The sequence below is a fragment of the Mustela lutreola genome, chromosome 9 (genome assembly GCF_030435805.1).
Source record: "Mustela lutreola isolate mMusLut2 chromosome 9, mMusLut2.pri, whole genome shotgun sequence".
Taxonomy (NCBI): Eukaryota; Metazoa; Chordata; class Mammalia; order Carnivora; family Mustelidae; genus Mustela; species Mustela lutreola.
In genome coordinates this window covers 135181939-135203662 of record NC_081298.1, presented here as the reverse complement: position 1 = coordinate 135203662, position 21724 = coordinate 135181939, and the positions used below count along the sequence as shown (strand labels likewise).

The following is a 21724-nucleotide window of genomic DNA, read 5'->3' as shown; positions in this document are numbered from 1 at the left end:
GTGAGCCAGAACAGAGATGGGGAGGGGGTGGTGACAGAGGCAGGGAGTATGCACGTATGTATGTTGGGGGGGTGGGGGGTTGTTTTCCCGTATCTGTGGGCACACTTACAAGATAAATGGGACATCTGGGGGATGCTTATTTATTTTCCTAGTAGACTTCCCAATTTAAAAAATCAGAATGGACAATAAATCAAAAGAGCCATGCCACAAATCAATCAAGTAAGTATTAACAAAATCAAAATCACCCTGGGAGGCTTTTACCAAACGCACACGGCTGGGAGCCTGCCACGGGCGCACTAAATCAAGCCCCCTGCAATGGCCAGCCAGGCCTCGTGTGGGAAAAACACCTCCGGGTAGGTCTAACTCAAATATAAATTCAGAAACGTTGTTTTCCATGTTCATCAAAATCAGAGGGAATACGCCTTATTTGCACCGATAATATATCATTAGTCAGTGTCACAAGGTGGCCCCTCGCTGACATTTGTGAAGTACAGGACCGCTCTGGGCCACTCGCCGTAGGTAAAGAACCCCCAGAGGAATGGACCCGAGGACAGCAGCCCAGGGATCACAAATTATGAGGAGCTTTTAAGAGGAGGATCCTGGCCAACTGCCCTCCATAAGCAAGGACTAAAAAAAGGACTTGAACCAAGAGAGTTCGGAGCGACCTACGGAACAATGCTGCATGCCGCTAGGGACACCATTCATCTGAGCCAGCCCGTGGTAAGGGACAGGTGCTCTCGCGGTGACCATTACCAGGCAGCGGCCTCTGGAGTCAGAACCGAAGCACATTCCACTGCTGAAAGCTCTGAAACTCTGCATTAATTACTGAGCTAAGCCTAATCTCAGACTCATTTTAGTCATAGAAAATGGGTAGAATACAATGCCAGAGCATTCAAAATAATATAAATTAAGTACACAGAGAAGTTCGTGTGGCCTAGAGCAGTGCTTAATTTTTCATTTACAGGTAGAATTTTTATTGGAATTATCAGCAGCTGGAATATACGAGCAGACAAAGTTCGTAAAGACTTGGGCACTTTAGGCCCAGGCCTCAGACAACTCACTGGGCTTGTAACTGTACCCCTTCGCTCAGGTAGTGTCACAGCTCTATTAACAGTCTGACTGGTGGTTTTCCCCAGTCACTGTCATGAAAAAAAAAGTCACATTTCCCCCTGAAATCTTTAAAGCTGCCCATTTTACCAGAGAAAAAATACCCATGAGCAACTCTGAGGTCCTTTAATACTTTTTTTCAGTCCTTAGTATTTCGCTCTCACCACGGACAGAATTTCACTTTCTCCTGCCAGAAACTGGCTTCCCTCGCTCTGCTATGTGGGGCTGTCTGCCTCCTCTCGTCTTCCTGGCAGCTCCTTCTGGGCCGCCTCCATCGGACGAGGCTCCTCCAGCCGACCCTGCATCCTGGCCCCTCGCCACACCCGGTGCAGCTCTCTCCTCCCTGCTCACGCCCGACTCTCCCTTCATCTCGCCCTTGATCTCGCCTTGGACTACCGCATGAGCTACCGCACACAAAATAATGCCGCTATTTGACCCCCGAGCCACACTCCACTCAGAAGCCCCCTATTTGCTCGTCCATGTTTCACAGGCACTTTCAATGCAACAAGATCAAAACTGAATTCAGGATCTCCTTGGGTAATACAGTTATCTTGATAAAAACAGAAACCTGATTTTATCATCCCCGTGCCTACTTTTATACCCTGTAAATCTGCTGTAAAATATTCTAGCCTCATCTTGGTGCCAATCTCACTTCTGTTCTGGCTCCTTCAACAAGGTAGGTCTTTATTTTTAGTCCTCGAAGGGGACATCGCCTTGAGCATTCTTCCAACATGTTCTCCTCTCTGCTTAGAACACACCCTGCTCTCTTTTGCCAAACTTGTCCTCCACGAGGCTAAACGAAATCCTGTTCATTCTTCAAATCTCAGATTTCACAAGATTTTGCCAGGATGACCTTCCCTGCCCGCCTCCAAGCGGCGGTCTCCCTGTGACACGCTCCCCACGGCCCCTGGTCTGGGCTTTCCGAGCACCCATCACATCGGTCATGTACAGCAGGACCGTTTTTCCCACCAGAGTATAAACTTCATGAGAACAGGACCTGCACCTGCTTTGCCTGCTTCGGTATTCTTGTATCTAGCAGGGGACAGACACCAATTAAGAGAAACAGCAACACCATACGTCCTGTAATCCTATAAATCTGTACCAAATTCAAAAGCATCTTTTCCTCTGTCAAACTTCTCCTGACTTTTCATTTTCTGTTTTGGGGGTTCTGGCACAGCAAGCCTGCTTACATTTCAGCCTGCTGCAGCTGGTCAGAAAAGAAATGCCCTCTTGCCTTTCATCTACTTAGAATCACACAAAGGCGTGCTGCGGGGAACCGGGAAGCACGGGATGGATGGGTCAGTGCTCTGCCCGCGCTACTCTCTCAAAAGCCCATCTGGAAATGAGAGAATTCACCTGTCGACAGTCTCTCCATGCCTCTGCCTATCAGCCTGCCCGCTGGCCCTGACCTCATACCGTCATCAGTTTCTCTACCTCTTCAACCTCTCCTTACAGTTGCTAAGTGATGACTTCTAATTCAATACGGCTGATGAAGATCACACGTTTAAGTTCCACTGTCCCCCGCAACTCCCCTGAAAGGACAGCACAAGATCGTTAAAGGGAGCAGCGTGAAGGATGTCACATGCACGCTCGGAAGGAGCAGGGTACGTGCTCACCATTACCTTCCGTTCTAGGAAGCCCACAGTTAACCGCCAGGACTAAGGAATCAAGTACCAACACAATTGTTACTCCGAGATACGGAGTTAATAGCAAAACTATCATCTGAAAGAACTAAAAGTAATTGCTTCAGGTTTGGGCTTTGCTTTTTTTTTTTTTTAAACAAGCTTTGTAGAAATTTTAGCTCTTTAATCTACTTGCAAATATATACAACTCTGATTAAAAAATGAAAACTAAATTAAAAATTTTGAAGATTTACTTATTTTGGAGTGAGAGTGAGAGCACAAGGAGGAGAGGCAGAGGGAGAATCTCCAGCAGACTCCCTGCCCAGCACAGAGCCCGACGCGATCTCCCAACCCCAAGGTCAAAACCTGAGCCAAAACCAAGAGCCAGACTCCCAACTGACTGTGTCTCCCGAGTACCCCTAAAAACAACTTTTAAAAAGCAAACAGCAAAAACACAGCAGGACACTCAATTGCCACCACACTAAAATACTGGAGTAAAAAAGGTAACTAAGAATTACTTACTCCATGATCTCAGGTATCCAAACCACAATAAAATGAAAGGAAGCAGCCAATGTTACCAGTTACATTAAGAGAGCTTCCAAATGATTACACTACCTCTTAGGGCTTTGATCATTTATCAGACAGTATACATAGTTTCAACAATCCAAAAGCACGAAAAGACCCCTATCAAGTGCAAAGCCAGCAGTTCCATACACAGTCCATACTACCGCCGTCCCTGCCGCCCTCTACACCATGTTCACGTCTGTCAGTCATCTTCCGGGATTTTCCTCTACGCATCTAACCGGTACGTACTTGTGACTATTTCTGGTTTATCTACCCTACGTGCTCTTCAGCTGTCTTAAACCACAACCATCCACTTTCCCTACACTCTTTTCTTCCACCATGGAAACATCACAACTTCGATTAAACCACTAATTCTTTGCATTATTATGACTATGTGATTATGATTATCTTCTCCTGAGCCAAGTGGTACGTTATCACAACTATTGTTCTTTTTGAACAACTTTTCATTTTCTGGAGTTAATAAATGCCAAGTGTCCTCCTGTGCTGCCCACTGACGTCTATGCATTCATTGCTATGTTTTCCAAATTCTCTAAAAGATGTATTAAGAGCAAAATATGAAAGACTATAAAGATTTTTCCCAATAGTCAAACATAACAGGTAATATTCCTGTTGCATTTTTAAAATTTTTCCAAGAGAGCTGGCTCTTGAAGCCATCCACACCCTTCCAGTCTGTGACGGCTGCTCGCTCACCCGAAAAGAACGCAGCTGTCATCCTGGGCCCTCCCGTTGCCACGGCCTATGTTAGAGCCCAGTTCTCAAACTAATGGCTTTTTTTCCATTGATTCCTTAATTTTAATAAAACACATTTTCTATGGCTTCCTGAAATGAGATGTACATGGGTGGTAAATTTTACAAGACCTTACATGATCAACTTCATACCTGATTGATGATTTTAAGCTAGATCTAAGAATACTGATAAAAAAAGATTTCCCACCAGAAGTTTCTCTTCTAGCTTCTACTGCTGTTCTGGAGATATCTCAGGTCATTCTAATTCAAACTTCCTTTTATGTAATGTGTTTTCCTCTCCAGTAGACTGCAGCCCGGATATTCTGGAGGGTCATGATGGTATGTTTTAGTGCAGTAGGCACTGCAATGTGAAAACTCCTGGCCTTCGATTCTAAATAATGGGCTTGAAATGTTTCTTATAAATTTCTTCACATTTATTATGTCATCTCTTTCTGGAATGCCTATAATTTGAATATTAGGTTTGTTTTTATCTTATCTAGCTCTCTTATCTAGCTCTATAATATTTTTATTCTATTTTCTGGAGAAGTACTTTGCTTTTATTTTTCAACCCTTCTAGTTTTTAGACACTATCATATTTTTTTTTTCCTGAAAGTTCTCATAGTTCTTTGTTCCTATTTTATAAAATCCTTTTGTTACTTCATAATTGTACTATCTTATCTCCTGGGCAGTATTAATTTTTGAAGTTTTCTTTTTCTGTGGTCTCTGACTTTCAGTTCCGTTTTCTATGTGTGCCACCTGCCAGCGCCCGTCCTCAGATGTCTAGGAAGCTCCAGGGCTGTGGCAGGGCTTGTCTGCTGACTTCACTGCAACCTTGTAATGCACAAAGCTTTCGGGACAATATGTGAGTATCTAGAGGCCTTTTCTCAGAAGCTACTCCATTTCTCCAGAAAAGAAATCTCCAAACTTCTGTTTGGGAAATATGTCTACACTCCAGGAGCTAGGAGGTGCAGGGAACCAAAGCTTCAATGTTCAGAACATAGATTCTCACTAAATGCTCTGATGTTCAACTCTAGCACTCGAACCCCATCCTATGCTGTGCGTGGTGCCAGGAATCTGTAGGATTTCTGGATCAATCTGAAGGTTCTTAGCCTCAGTTCATGAATCCGAAAAATTAACCTCTGATTTCATGTAGAGGAAATATAGAAGGAAAGATGGCAAGGGACCATTTACCTGACTTTGAGGAGTGAGCAAAGGGAATTCGAATGCTTTCAGCCCCACAACTCATCTCCCACCCCCTTGCCAGTAGTGGATGACTCCACATTCTGAGGCTTTCCAAGGTTAAGTCTTACCAAAATAAAAATTTAAATTGAATCAGAAACAAAATTGTGTGCATACCATAACAGCAACCATGAAAATTTTATTTCTGTGTATCAAAGACTAAAAGGGAATATTTTAAAAAGAAAAGAGTTGGTTTATCAGGATCATTTTTTTGAATACTTTGTATTCTTCCATTAAAAAAAAACTGTAATGTGGGCGCCTAGGTGACTCAGTCAGTTAAACCTCTGCGTTCGGCTCAGGTCATGATCCCAGAAGTCCTGGGATCGAGCCCCCCATCTGGCTCCCTGCTCAGCAGGGGGCCTGCTTCTCCCTCTCATCCCTGCTCACGCTCTCTCTCACTATCTCTGTCTGTCTTCCTCTCAAATAAATAATAAAATCTTAAAAAAGAAAAAAAAGTCATTAAAAAAAAGAACTGTAATGTAACAATTAAGTATTTAAATAACTCCACTCAAACTCTGTAAATCAGGGACTATCAAGTGCAGGGTCACCTACCGCACACCACCGCGACAGGCCTTCTACCCATGCATCCCGGAGAAATGAGGGTCCCTTGCACAGGCTCATCCTTACCTGCACTCCAGCTCCTCGCACCAGTCTTTATCTCGGTGTTTGTGTTCATGCCAAGGAATGAGCACCAAGGAGTCACCATTATAACTTTAAAAAAAAAAAAAAAAATTTAAAATACTACATTAGCTCAATGATCGGCTGCACAAAGAACATGATGCAACAAGTATTTCTACAACCTTAAATCTCCTCTCCTGCTTGTGGTATATTAAGTGGTCCATGCTACATACCATGTAAATGGAAAATAACAAATTGTTGACTTCTCTCCAATCAAAAAATGGTCCAAGAAAAGGGTACGATTTCAAAACTAAAAAGTTGGCAAGGAACTAACAGACAGCATGGGTGTGCATGTGTGCGTTCATTAACACACTCTAAAACATCAGGAGCCTAAGTTTTATGTTCTTATTATCAACATATATGGCCCCTTGCCCTCGAAAATCTTATAGTCTAACTTCCTGGGATCGCAGAAATGTTCTATAACTACACTATCCACTATAGTAACCAGGGGCTACGTGCACATGCATTAAGCACTTGAAATATGGTTAAGAGAACTCTATTTAATTTTAATTAGTGTTAATCAAAATTTAAGTAGCCACATAAAAGTTTAATTTAAATTTAAATAGTGGCTACCATATATGACAGCATAGACCTGGAGGTCCAGTAATTATTAAGAGGGGAGAAATCATTTTGCGGTTGAAAATAACACTCAATGATCAAAAGGTACAGATTTCTAGTTAGAAGCAGTACTAGGAATGTAATGTACATGATGACGAGAACTGACCCTGCTGCACGATATAGGGAAAACTGTTAGGTCAACAAATCCTGAGAGTCCTCATCACAAAGAGGACTTTTTTTTTCTTTTTCTCTTTCTTCCCTTTATACTTTATCTACAGGAGATGACAGATGTTAGGTGAACCTACGTTGCAGTAATCATTTCACACTGTATGGAAATCAAACCATCACGCTGTGTGCCTTCAGCGTACTCAGGGATGTATGTCATTTATTTCTCAGTAAAACTGGAAAGAAAGCACATCGCTATAAAATGAAGAGGAAAACTAAGAAAGGGAGAAAAAATAAGGCCTGGCAGGATGGAATTAAGAATAAATTCAGAATGAACAGTGAGATATGTGGACAGTGGTGTGTGGTAACAGCAGAGCACCATGTCACACGCATCGGGAGACATGGAGCACAGAAACCCAGCAGGCTCGCACCCAGCCTGTGGTCTCTGGCACAAGATTTTCTAGAGCGAAACACTTCAAACATTATCCTGAAGGCCCCTTTCAGCTATCATATTCTAGAAGCCCATGACATTTGAAAACTTCTGAATTAAGAAGACAAAAAATTTAAGAACAAATTTCAATTGCCCAGCTTTCTAGTTCAATGAAACATTTTCCCTGCTCTTTCTCAGTATTAATAATAGTTGCAATTTTCTAAAACTTAACATAGCCCAGGGAAAGGATTGCAGTTTTTTATAATAAGTTGTATTTGGCATTTTCTTCTCTGCCAAGGTAACACAACATGCCTTGCCCAAGAAACACTTTGTAAACTTTTGAACATAATATCGGTGAAGTGATTAGTTCTCATGTAGGAGGTAACAGGAGCCCCCTGGGTAGTTTCAGGTAGAAGGCAGAAGCCGAAAGGTCTGAGAACAGGCAGTGCCGTCCATCGGTCAACAGCATCCCTCTCCAATGATTATTATTGGTGCAAATTCTCCAAAGTCAGAACTTCCCATTAGATACAGACAAGAAGAAATGTATTATACCCTATTTTATAAACACAGTGTTTTACCCACTTGGCAGCTGGCACATAATGTCCTTGCAAACTGTATATCAGTGACACATTTGGGAAGGCAGCTGAGTTCATAGTTTTAAGTTTCTGCGTCACATGGATGATTACTCAGCAGAGATGCCCAAATCACACTATTTCAGTTGTCACCAAATAAAAAACTATTTTACTTCCCTCTGTGTCAATAACTAATACTTGATCACAGGCTACCGAGATGGAAAGTAAAGAAGAACATGGGATAGAGTAAGGATGGTAATGCTCACTCTCCCACCAGAAGAATAAATTAGAGCAGTGAACTGAGGAACAAGGAACAACAACAACAAAAAAGAATGCACAAACGATTACTGCCTTTTCTAATTAAAGCAGACACGGTTCCATAGCTACACAAAATGCTTTCAAAAAGAATTTTAGAAAAATGTATCACAAGTCGAGATTTGTACTTTCTATACAAAGTACATATTAGATACCAGGGTTATTACTGAAATGATTAATAGTGGCGTGGGACCCTCAGCAAAATAATATTCATTTGGTATTTAAAGACTAGAAAGCTATAAAACTTTGTTAAGCTTCACTGAACAGAAATGCGTAAGAAAGCATACCTATTTTTATCAAAACATGTAGTAATGACAAGTTCTGCTCAGAAGTACACTCTAAAAGGTAGGCCTGAAGAATCCTGAGTTAATAAAGTATTTCTGCTGCATTTTCAAGGCAAAGCATAACTAAATGTTTCTAAATGTGCTGATCACCACTGACGTAATAACAGAACTACTTGTTCTACTATTAGTGTATCTGCAATGATCGGTGACAGTTATCTTTAACATTTATTGATCTCTTCCTATGGACCAGACAGGATGAAACACACTGAACATTCAATACCTCATTTAGTCCTACCAATCTAATGTAGCTGGTGACAGGCTCTTCCTCCTATTATAATGGGAAAACTGAGGCCCAAGTTAATGTGCCCATCCTCATAAAACTATTACATGACAGTGCCAGGATTGCAACACAAGTTAGAATCCACAATTTAGACTTCTAGCTAGTACACCCCTCTAGAAAGGGCACCGGGGCTACAATCTTGCCCCCAACGGCAAATCCATCCATTCTCATTTCCACATCCCCTTGTTTCATACCTTAGAGCCACCAGGCAAGATGCGTAGGTGGCAGGGAGAGGGTCATTTGAGCCTTCCCGAAATTTAACTCAGACAACCCAGTAAAGAGCACTTACATGCCTATTTAAAGTACAATATAAAAACCAAACTCAATATTATATAGCTTACTAATATGACAAAACTAACCTCTGCCAAATACGGCAGGACCTTAGGTCTGATCACCAACACTCACATAAAAGCAAAGGAACAAAAACTTTCTTTCTGCTCTTTTCTTACAGGATGTTTCTGCAAAGCACACTCTTTTAAAACAAATTTTGGGAGTTTGAAATACTTGCTATAAAAATACTGTAGATTTTTTATCTTGCTTCAAATAACTGCATTTCAAAAAAAAAGACCTCCTCCCTACCCAGAATATAAATTCTTTGAGGGCAGAACTTTTGTTTTGTCTATTGCCCATATCCTCAATACCTAAAATAGTGCCTGGCATTTAGCAGACTCTAAAATAATGTGTTACCTGAATTACTAAATTAAAGCACAAAGATTTTTTTTTTTAAGTGAATACTGTCAACTATATTCAATTTTTTTTTCCAAAAAATGCTCTCAGGAGTGTCACAGAAATTCAAAATTGGCATAAAGCAATGAAAGGGGATAATCTGTTCCTAAAAACAGATGTGCCAAGGAAGTACATATATCTATATGAAATCCGCAGATCAGACAGCGGGAGCACTTTTCTAATACAGACCACGCCACTGCTGAAAGAGTACGCCACACCAGCACAGCCGTCCAGGTAGCGGGACAGGTCATGTTCTAGAACAGACGGGGAAAATATTTCAGAATGCATATCTCCCTAAATCTCACCATTCTTTACACTTGAAAATAACCAACGGGTTCTACCATTAGCCTTTTAAAAATGCCCGAATGATAGGTACTGAATTCTCTCATTAGGTAGCACAGTGATAGCCCATACAATAAAATTCAGAGAAAACCTTTTTCAGTAATTCTGTTCACAATAAACATCCTAGTCATGTCACCAGCCTACTCACCGGGCTAGGTGAAACTGTGATTCCAAAAAAAAAAAAAAAAGCTAGAAGAAAACATACTGCTTCCTTCTTAAGAACTGTAGGAAGTCTGGGGAGTTGCAGAAGTTACACTTTGAATCTAAAGTTCCACAAACACAAAACATTAACATACACTTTAGTTCATCTTTGTCTTTTACTGTTTCTGCTTGGCTTGAGAAGACTTAAAACTTAATTTTAAGTGCATCATCCCCCACTAAAAAAGTACAGGGTAAACTTAAATGATCTCTTTACAAAATAATGACTGCTTAATTTTAAGATTCTTTCTATTAGAACCCTGTCCATTGTTTTATTCCAAACAATAAACTTTGCTGGTTCCATCTGAAGGTAACATTTATCTGTCAGCAGGAAAGGAAAGAATATTACGAGTTCTATTATGTTCGACTATTCTCTCGCCAATTATTTCTCACACTAAATTTAAATGTTTTATTTCAAAGAAATTTTTTCAAGAATAAACTTACAGAAAGTTCTTTTGTTCGTGTTCTATGCCATGGGAACAAAAGGCAAAACAGACCGAGCGTTTCTACTAATTGCCACCTTTTATGCGTTGGTATTAAGATGTGGAGTTCTATTTATTTCTATTATTTAGCATAGAAGAAAATGTTCTGGTAAATAAAGGACAAGAAATAATCCTAAATTGAGCCCACACGTAGAGCTACACTGCGGTGACGGTTCCGGAGCAGATCACACTGGTCTGAAACTCCGTGGGGACCAGTCAAAACGCTGTTGTCATTCAGAAGGCCAGGCTGGAAAAAAGCTGTCTAAAGGCGTCACTCAGGAGTTCTCCTGTGGACCGACGGCACTCACTGTCACTTAGGGAATACAGCAGGACTTAGGGAATACAGTAGATTAAGGAGTTATTTGGAAACTTCATTTGTAAGCCTCGATGTTAGCGACGTATACGAGAGACCAGAGCAAAAATACCACCTCCGGGAGCTGGACTCCCCTCCCCCTCCACCAGCCACTTCACCTGCTCCCTGGGACCCAGCTGCTTCGTCTAGGTAGCAAATACTGTAATATTATCTGCCCCAAATGAAAACAAGATTAGACAAATATCTTCTTGAGTTCTAACCCATCCCAATTCAGAGGATGCTCTTAGAAGTCTAACCTCTGTGACAGGCGCCACCCTACACAGCTGTATAACCTTGATGGGAGTTAATTCAGTCAGCCTGTGTCTCAGTTTCCCCATCAGTAAAACAGAAAGAATAACAGTATTAATCTCGTTTGGATTTGTGGCAAATCAAGTTAGCAAGTCTAAAGACTTTAGAGCAGTACTGATACATGGAAGGGTTCAACTGTCATAAAATCTTCATTATTCCTAACACCAGCAAGATGGTTTTCACGGGGAGTAAATCACAAGATATATGTAAACTGGGTGACATTTCAAGATCTACCTTATGATAAATAGTAACACTGTATAAATAATGCCAATGATTGTGTTTACAAATACCTAACAACCGTAATAAAGTCTGCTGACATCAGCCTGAGTATATCCTGATCAACACGGTAAGCAGTAATGAGAAGTGATGAGCCGATTTATGAGGTAGAAACAAGCAACAATATCCACAAGGCATCATCCCTCTCCCAAATGCTTAAAACAGAGCTTGAAAATAAATTTGTTACCATAAGCAAAGGATGATCTGATTATTTCTGAGAACAAGTTGGCAAAATCATTTAAGTTTAAGGGACAGCCATAAACTCTAAAAAATTCTTCCAGAAAACCTAAGTGAGAAAGGCTACTCTTCACCAAGGTGTTTGTTGTCAACAGAACAAAGGGCAAGAGATGACTAGAGAGGTCAGTGATTGAAAGATTGACCCGTAAGCACTTCACCCATCCCTTGGAGAGAAGACCCTAATTCTGAAGATGAAGTATTCAAAGTACTCAGAATAATGAGGAATACTTAAGTTTGCTACAAGGAAGGTTACTAGGGGGAAAAAAAGGCATCCTCAAACCCAACTTCAATGGCATACACTTTAATAAGAATAAGCTAAAATAAATAACATTTTTTTTAATCCCCAAAACTTTTATGAAGCAATTTTTATATTCAGCATGTGGTGCTATACACAACAAATATTTTTAAATGTTTCTTCTTAAATTTGTTTTTGTCATGATTTTCACATTTATAATACTGCACCTATGGGAAATAGAGGTGAATTAAAACTGGTGAATAATAATTTTCATTTATACATAAACTCACCTATAGTTTCAGAGTTGCCAGTATTACATTCAGGAAGGGCGAACACATATTTGATGTGACAATACTGAAAGATTTGAGATCTTAGAGTCAACTAAGCATCTATGGGGACTATTTCACACGGTGGGGGGGGGGGGCTCAAAACTACAGTGCGCCAACCACCATCAAAGAAGTAGAGAAATCGAGTCAATTTCAATCCCCATTCTGGGACTTAGACTGAATAGCAGCAAAACTCTTATTTAATATTACTTAGAGATAACAAGACCCTGACAAATCTTTGCTCTATTAATTAAACCAGTGAAGCCTACCAGGACAAAGATAAAGGTATACGACATCTGAATTTATCAACTACAAAACTAATGAAATGTACCAAACTGTTTATGAATTGTATCAACATACTGTACAAACCCTGACCCTATGTAAGGTTATCATGCTAAGAGAGTCTGAACCATAGGATTAGGAGGAAAACAAGAATGTTTCAATCTTCCTTTTACTCATATAACTAAAGGAAACAACAAAATATGCCTATGCAGATCTCAAGACACAGCAAGTGTGACTTCCCCATCATCACCCTTCAAGATCCCGTATATTCCCACCTCTAGACATGCACTGAATGGGCATTTCACACATAGCACTTCCTATGTCTGAGCACAAATACAAAGTTCTAAGCAAGATATACATACATATATGAAGTCAGCACCCTGACAGACAGACACTCTCTTTCTCATTTTACTGGAGAGAAGACAGTGGCAGAGGAATGTTTACTAACAATGCAAAGTCACACAACTAAAAAGCTGCAGCTGGGATCTGAACCCAGACAGCCTGGTTCCAGAACGTCACTTACTGAGTGAATGAATAAATGATCAGTAGAAACATATCGCCTGATATTCTCTTCATCCTAATATCAGAGTTCTCAAAAACAAATAATAACAACAACAAAAAAATCCTTTTAAGAACTGTAAAGATTTAATCAAGATATAAAACTTAGTGAACCACAGGAGAAATGTGTTCAACATCACTAATCATCAAGGAAATGCAAATCAAAACCACAATGAGATATCACTTGACACCTGTCAGAATAGCTAGGAATGAAAAAGATAGGAAATAACAAGTATCAGCCAGAATGGAGAGAAAAAAGGACCATCGTGTACTGTTGGTAGGAGTGTAAATGGGGGCAGTCAATGTGGAAAACAATATGGAGGCTCCTCAAAACCATACAATCCAGTAATTCTGCGACCAGGCATTTACCCAAAGAAAATATAAACTACGTTTACTGCAGCATTATTCACAATAACCAAGATATGGAAGGAGCCCAAGTGTCCCATCAATGGATGAATGGATGAAGATGATACGGTGTGTATATATATGTGATGGAATATTACTCGGCCATAAAAAAAAGGTTGAGATGTTGCCCTTTGTGAAAACATGGATGGACTCAGAAGATATTATGCTAAGTGAAATAAGTCAGACAGAGAAAGACAAATACCACAGGACTTCACTTATATGTAGAATCAAAAAAACAAATGAGTAAACAAGCAAAAAAGCAGAAACACAGCTCCTCGTGTTATATGCAACTGACATATCATTGAACTCTACATCTGAAACTAATGATGGACTGAATGTTGGCTAATTGAAATTTTAAAATAAATAAATAAATAACCACAGAGAAATGATGGTGACCAGAGGGCAGGTGAGTGGGGGAATGGGGGTGAGCAAAATGGGTGAAGGGTAGTGGGAGATACAAGCTTCTAGTTATGGAAAGAGTAAGTCCCAGGAATAAAAAGCACTGTGTAAGGAATGCAGTCAATGGCATAATAACGTTGGAAGATTACACACAATAGCTACCCTTGTGGCGAACATGGCATAAGGTATAGACTCGAATCGCTATACTGTGAAACTAATTTGATGCTGACACCAATCTGAAGCGAATGAAACATCGTGTGTTGACTGTATTTCAACTTTAAAAAAGAAAAAAATGTAATCTGAACAATAAATGAGAAATATAAAAGTCAACTAAGACTACAGAGCTGAGGCTGTGATAGTCTCGCAGCATTTACCTCACTGCTGCTGTGGTGTTTGCACACAAGTCATACCAAGCGGGGCCTCTTTACCCCTGCAGGAGCTAACTGACAGAAGAGGCTCAGCAAAATGATTCAGTCAAGTAATTCAGCATGCTCCTTTCAAAAAGGAAGCTTTGTATGACTCTAACTTTAAAAAAAAAAAACTCTTCAAAAAGAAAAATTTACACTTCAGAAACTAAGTTGTACAGTGGCAATAGGAAGAAAAAGAAGTGGATTGAGATTATTTAAAAAGAATTTTTAAAAATTATAAATTCAGCATTTAATCTCATCCAAATGGGTAGAAAAGAAGTTTGATTCATGGCAGGCATATTTACAATGTTGTCTTTAATTGACTCAATCAATGTGGGGATTCTTAGAGGAAAAACAATTGAAACCCTCTATCATATTCCCAGATAAAGCTTACCTGACTCTCTTCCACATTACTAAGCTTTGTATGTACTCCCGTTACTGCTATCACTGCACAGAATTATGGATGGTTCCCAACTTAGAATGGTTCAGTTTACAATTTTTTTACTCTACAACAGCATGAAAGGCATATGCATTCAGTAGAAACTGTACTTTCAATTTTGAAGTCAGATCTTTGCCTGGACTAGTGTTACGCGCTACGATATGGTCTCACGATGCTGGACAGTGGCAATGAGCCAAGGCTTCCAGTCAGCCATGTGACCAACCGCTAAGGACAACACCCAATTTACTTACAACCCTTCTGTAATCATACAACCATTCTATTTTCCACTTTCAGTACAGTATTCTATAAATTACCTAAGATCCTCACCACTTTATTATAAAATAGGCTTTGTGCTAAATGATTTTGCGTAATTCTAGGTTAGTATTATGAACATGTTTAAGGTAGGCTAAGCTAAGCTATGATATTCAGTAGGATAGGTGTACCAAATGAACTTTCAACTTAGTATTTTCAACAATGGATTTATCAAGATATAATCCCATCATAAGTCACCTAAGATATGTATAATTATTTATTTGTGTCTTGTTCCTTTATTAAACTAGATGCTCTTCAAAGTCTGAGTCATTTTTATACCCTTAGAGCAATACCTGGCATTCATTTAAACCCTGCTAAATACTTACTGGATGGACAGATGGATGGATAGATGGATGAACTGAAGGACTGAAGAAGAAAAAACAAACTAGTAAACAAAACAACCACTAAACCACAGGGGATGTACAGCTCAAGATCAATATGCTTTTTCTGTAGCTAAAGATTTAGACAATGTGCTTTAGGGTTTGTTTAAATTTTTCTGATTTAAAATTTCTGAAACGGGCTGTACAATCTCCTACTGTAGACCCATGGCAACAGCAACAGTGCAGATGCCGTATACCGCAGGTGGCTCCGTGCCCGTGTGTGAACACACAGAAGCACAGAGAAATGAGAAAGGTCCGGAGCTTTAGCTAAACAAAGAAGCACAAAAGGTGGTTTGCCCTAAGACACTGTGGTACAAATCTTTTTACCACCATGAGTTCTTTGGATCTAGGCCAAATTACACTGCAGACAATAGACGATTGCAACTAAAGAAACGAAAATCCCAGAAATGAAGACAGAGAGACTCTGATGTCAATTCCACAGGCTGTGGTTGGGAAGACAATGAATGGTCTACGTATCTGTGGTGCAAGGAATTCTAACACATAGAGTTCAAAGTTAAATTAGAGATTGCAGGAAGAGAAAGAAAGCAAAGCATTAGAGAATTTGAAGGAAATGGGTCTAATTATGTCTAAGTATAGATTCCTACTGCCTAACCAACACTCATTCACACAATCAGAAACAAGAAGGGCAGGAAGGACACAGGAAGAGGAGAAGGATTTGACCCTGGAATAAAAAAACGGGCTCGAGATTGTTTTTAACAAGACGCAATATCAAATCATTAGCCCTATAACTGCATTGCTAGATCACTTGCTATGGTTTCCAAATCAAGGAAACCCTTTACAAATTAATTTTACTCATTATAAATTAAGAAATTCACTTAGATCAACTTCACAGAGAAGCCAACCTTAGAGGAGACGGAGACACACACACACACACACACACACACACACACACACACAGTGTGATGAAATAAACAATGCATTATGGGAAAGGAAAAAATGGGTTCCATAACAACAGTGATAGGAACTCAGCTAGTGAGATGAACAAACCTGCATGTCTGGCATCCAGTAAAAAATACCAGGTATACAAAAAAGCAGGAAATTATGGCCCATAACTGGGAGAATTATCAATTTCTTAAACCAGATCCAGAAACACCAATAACATGATATAGAAATAGAAAATATTTTAAAAGTCCAAACCTCACTCCTAGGAATGAGAACTCAGCCACTCAGATGAAAACACACCAATGGCATTAAGGGCAGAAATGGCAGAAGCAAAGAGTAGTCAAGTTTACAAAAGACATAGTAATAGAAACTATCCAAAATGAAAAGCAGAAAATGACTGGAAAAAAAAAAAGAATTGTAGTAAGTCAAGAGCAAGTGGCTAGCACACATATAAGTGATGGTCCAGGAAAGAGTGTGTGTATTAAGGCAGGGAGATAGCGGGAGATAAAAAATACTGGAAGAAATAATTGGCATGAATTTCCTAAATTAGGTGTAGATTCAAAGAAGTCAATAAGCAGCAATGAGAATAAACACGAAGAAAATCACATCAAGGTGCATCGCAATCCAAAAGCTCAAAACTAGTTACAAAGAAAATCTTAAAAACAAAGAAAATAAGACACATGATGGCAAGAGAAACGGTAAGAATGACAACCAGCCTCATGGAGGACAATGGAAGACGACAGCGGAGTGACACCTCTGAAGAACTGAAAGGATAAAAATGACAGCCTAGAATCCTATACTCAGCAAAAGTATTTTCCAAAACAAAGGCAAAACAAAGACTTCTTCAGACATACAAAAGCAGAGAATGCATCGCCAGCAGACTAGTCCTAAAAGAGATGCCAAAGAAAGCCTTTCAGACAGAACAAAATTGATACCAGATACAAATCTGGACCTACGAAAGGCAATGAACAGCAGTGGAAATGTGCAAGTACAAAGCACATTTTTAATTTTTTTAAAAGTTACTGATTAAAGCAGAAATGATAAAAATGTATGGTGGAGTTCATAACATACGTAAAAGTTAAGTGGAAGCCAAAAATCATTCAAAAGCCAGCAGAGAGATAAATGGAAAAACACTGGGGCAAGGTCATTACATTATACATGAAGTTCTACTACATTATTTGAAGGTAGACTATGATAAATTAAAGACCTATGCTGTAAACACTAGGGTAAGCACCAAAAGAAAAAAAGGGGGGGGAGGGTATAGCTAATAATCCAATAAAGGAGATTAAATAGAATTATAAGAATAACCAATTCAAAAGAAGGCAGCAAAAGAGAAAAAGGCAAACAATGAATAAATTGAACAAATGATAAACAAATACCAAGATGGTCATCTTTGAATGGAACCATACTAAACTCTGCACCATATATAAATAGCCAAAGTATGACAACATAGAGGCAGAGATTACCAGATTAAGTAGCAAGATTCAATTACAGTTAACCCCTGACCAACACTGGGTTGAACTATGTGGCTCCACTTATACACAGATTTCTTTTTTCCTATAAATACAATTCAGTACTGCAATTGTTTTCTCTTCTTTATGATCTTTTAATAACATTTTTATTTCCCTAGCCTACTTTACTGTAAGAATACAATATGTAATACATACAACATATGTGTTAATTGATTATTCATGTTATTGGTAAGTCCCGGTCAATGGCAGGCTCTTGGGGAATCAAAAGTTACATATGGATTTTCGACTGCACTGGGGGGTCAGTACCCGTAACACCCACATTGTTCAAGGACCTATTGTACATTTTCTATAAGAAACACACTTTAAATATAAAAAGACAAAATGCCAATGTACATCCAGCATTAGAAAAGTATTTAATTTGAAAGACAACATAAATCCGAGCTCTGCTGAGAGGTAAGAATAGTTAATTAGGCTTTTCCAAAGTTTAGGCGAAATAGCCCACATAGGCCACTCCAATTCTTTTACAGACAAAACTAAGCTGTGGCGTCAGAAGACAGGGTAGTGGTCCTCTTGGATGAGGGGACAATGAGAGGGTAAACAGGTCAGGGTATAAGGGACGCTGATAATGTCATTCTTCTTCAACTCCTTCACAAATTCCCCAAATTGTACATTCACGGTTTATTCATTTTCTTGTATACAGAATTCAATACGAAGCGAAAATAAAACCTTGAAAAATGCATTCGAAATAAGGTTCACTATGCAACCCCATGATTGATCATCCGGAACCACAGGCACCTGATCCCAGGAAAGGGGAGCTGTCCTAGAGGAGCATCACCGCATCACTGTCATCGGGAGGGATATTCCCTATTCTAATTTTACATTTTGTTCCTTCATCAGTCTCTTGTAAGTCTCCTTAATGTGCTTGAGCTAGAAGATATCTGTGACATGACACCATGGACACTGGTGCTGCCACCACGCCCTGCCATACCCTCAGCTACTCTAACCACTGGCGGACACCGGAGCCCACCTCCATGCTCCGAACAGTGGCAGGGGACATGGCTCACGTTACTCAAGCGTCAGGACACCTCCACAATGTCCCATCCCACACATGAAGAAACGCAAGTTTAGAGAAGCTAAATGACTTCCCAAATGTAACACATTTGGGAAAGTATCAGTTAGCTAGCAAAGTCTCAGGACCAAGACACACACCCGTGTTTTTGACAAAAAGCCTTTGCTTTCCTCGAGTACCACTGTCCACTTCTCTGCCTCAAACAGATGGCAATACCATGTCACGTGATCCCAACATTTACATAAGTCATGCAGTTTTTTTCCTACAGTTATTACATATAGTATCAAAACTTCTGGGATTAAAAATTGGGTACATATGGAGGTCAAAACATTCCTTAAAATAATGCATGGATTTTGTGTATGAAATATGAATTTGATCCTTATTAGAATTTTTCTTATTACAAATACAATATTTAAAGAGGCTTGTCTAGATCAGAAATTGGGAAAGTGTCTCACAGGGTTATTTATATGTTAATTAAATATAGTGTGATAAAGAGATTCACTGCTGTTACAGACAAGTATTTACATATTAATGAAATCTTGACTAGAAAAGACATTGTGTGATCAAGAAGAATTATAGGGACTATTTCCCTAAGGGAATTCAACCATTCAGAAGATGTTATAATCTACTTAAGGATCACATGTTCAGAATTACTGGGCAAGGTACTTAAAGTTTGGAGGAAAATGAATAAGGAAAGAAAAATCTCATCTCCATGAAAAGAGTATCATTTGTACCATGAGATAATGCTGAATCTAGTAACAGATTTTTTGGAGAGTTCATTAATTTAAAAAACAAGTACCCTCTCAAATAGATCTTAATTTCAAGTAAAATCAGAAACTTTGAACCGCATTAAGCCATATTAAAAACATCTGACAGTGTTACATATACACTAAAATGACAGTGCAAATAAAATTATTTTTTAAAATAACTCCCTATTTCAACATATTATTTCTACTATGCCTCTCAAATTTTTGCCCTGAAAGCAGGATAAGAATCCTTTTCCTATTTATCCCTTAAATATGCTGTGAGAATTATATGTGAAACATAAAATTGGTTCATATATTTTTTAAAAAGTTCCATACTCAAAAGAGAAAATGAACAAATCAGTACACCTTCATTTCTTTAGTATTTCTCAGATATTAAATACATTACAAATATCAGTATCAACATACTTTCCAAAGCCATAAAAAATCCTCGAAATAAAATTCATTTCCACCTTCTTAATCAAAGAAATTACCCTAAATGCATTTTGTGGCTTTATATAAATAGAAAAACAAGAACTAATTGAGTCAAGATCTAACAGGCCCATAATGCCAGGAGACAAGCAAACCAATTATCCCAGTGCTAGCACCAGACCCTGCTCCCAGACAGTTGAGGCCATTAGCTTTTCTTTTCTGATCCAAACACCAGGTTAGTCTTGGATTTGGAAACCGCCAACATAGCCCATTTTGGAAAGTACTCTCTACACTCCTCTCCCCACAGAAGGCCAAATACTTATTCCAAGCCTAAAATACAAACCAATTTATTGCTCTTTGTTCACAGCAGTTCAGATATAAACTGCACATATGGGAATTGAATTTTGATTAGATAACTAATCAACTTCTCAATTTTAAAGGGAAAAGAAACACTTTCATTTTTCTCTTGAGAATCAAACAAGTGAATGCAATGCCCCAATTTTTTCCATAATTACTTCATCATCCAGGCTACAGTTTAGGCAATATTTACATTCCAACAACAAAATTACAATGGGAATGACCAATAGAATGACCAACAGAGGCTGCTTTTTAACAATTTCAGAGAAGAAAAAGAAATCTTTATAAACAGGAGTAGGCTACATAAAAACATAAGGAAAACCAGATTCCTGATTGTTTACTGGGAATCCTGTGCATTAATTCATTTCATTTCAACTAACAAATTCACTGAGAACATCTTTTGTCCAGTTGAAGACTGAGTGGGTAAAACAACTTCATGTTAAATATTCAGACGAGGGCGCCTGGGTGGCTCAGTTGTTAGGCATCTACCTTCAGCCCAGGTCATGAGCCCAGAGTCCTTGGATCGAGCCCCGTATCAGGCTCTCTGCTCAACAGGAAGCCTGCTTCTCCCTCTCCCACTTCCCCTGCTTGTGTTCCCTCTCTCACTGTGTCTCTATCAAAACAATAAATAAAACCTTGGGGTGTCTGGGTGGCTCAGTGGGTTAAAGCCTCTGCCTTTGGCTCAGGTCATGATCCCAGGGTCCTGGGATGGAGCCCAGCATCAATCAGGCTCTCTGCTCAGCAGGGAGCCTGCTTCCTCCTGCTGAGAGCCTTCCTCTCTCTCTGCCTGCCTCTCTGCCTACCTGTGATCTCTGTCTGTCAAATAAATAAATAAATCTTTTAAATAAATAAATAAATAAAATTTTAAGAGATGAGTAAGTAAATAGATGACTCCTTCTCAAACTTTCCAATATCAAAAATCACACTCAACTTTCAGCATCTAAAGCAAACTTTCCCTCTTCTCAGAAGGCTTTCCTGATTTATCTCCTTTGTAACAGAAAGTAACCTCTCCCATCTCCAAACCTACCTGTATTTCTCCTATATCATGTATTTTAAAGAAGGCTTTCTCTGACCTAACCTGCCTGGTATCTTCCCTACTACATTTATCTGATGACAGGGACCACATCTGACTCACATCACACAATCTCAAATGCCTCCTCCATCTTCTTCAAACTGTTCTTTCTGTGAAAATGAAATAAGATAAAGCAATATGGAAATGCTTTAATCTTTAAATCAGTTCCAAAGGTATTTGTTATAAATTTCACTTAAAAAAGATTAAAATTCAAAAATCAGCATCTGCTTTCAAAGAAACATTAATATGTTTCTTATGGGGGAGAAACTTCCAAAATATTCCTAAAACTATGAAACTTAGCCACCATTAATTGATTCTGGTACAGTCTTCTGTTGCTCTTCAAGGAAAATAAAAAAAACTTTATAGCTTGGATTTAAAAGCCGCTTAGGG

At 39.1% G+C, this 21724-nt stretch overlaps 1 protein-coding gene across 1 annotated transcript in view; it reads right to left on the bottom strand.

Annotated features, from left to right (window-relative positions):
- Window positions 1-21724, bottom strand: part of NBAS (NBAS subunit of NRZ tethering complex) — a 317470-nt gene that overhangs the window by 193157 nt on the left and 102589 nt on the right. The window contains exon 22 of the mRNA XM_059132606.1: window positions 5907-5990. Coding sequence (XP_058988589.1) covers window positions 5907-5990 — 84 coding nt within the window. The remainder of the gene's footprint in view (window positions 1-5906; window positions 5991-21724) is intronic.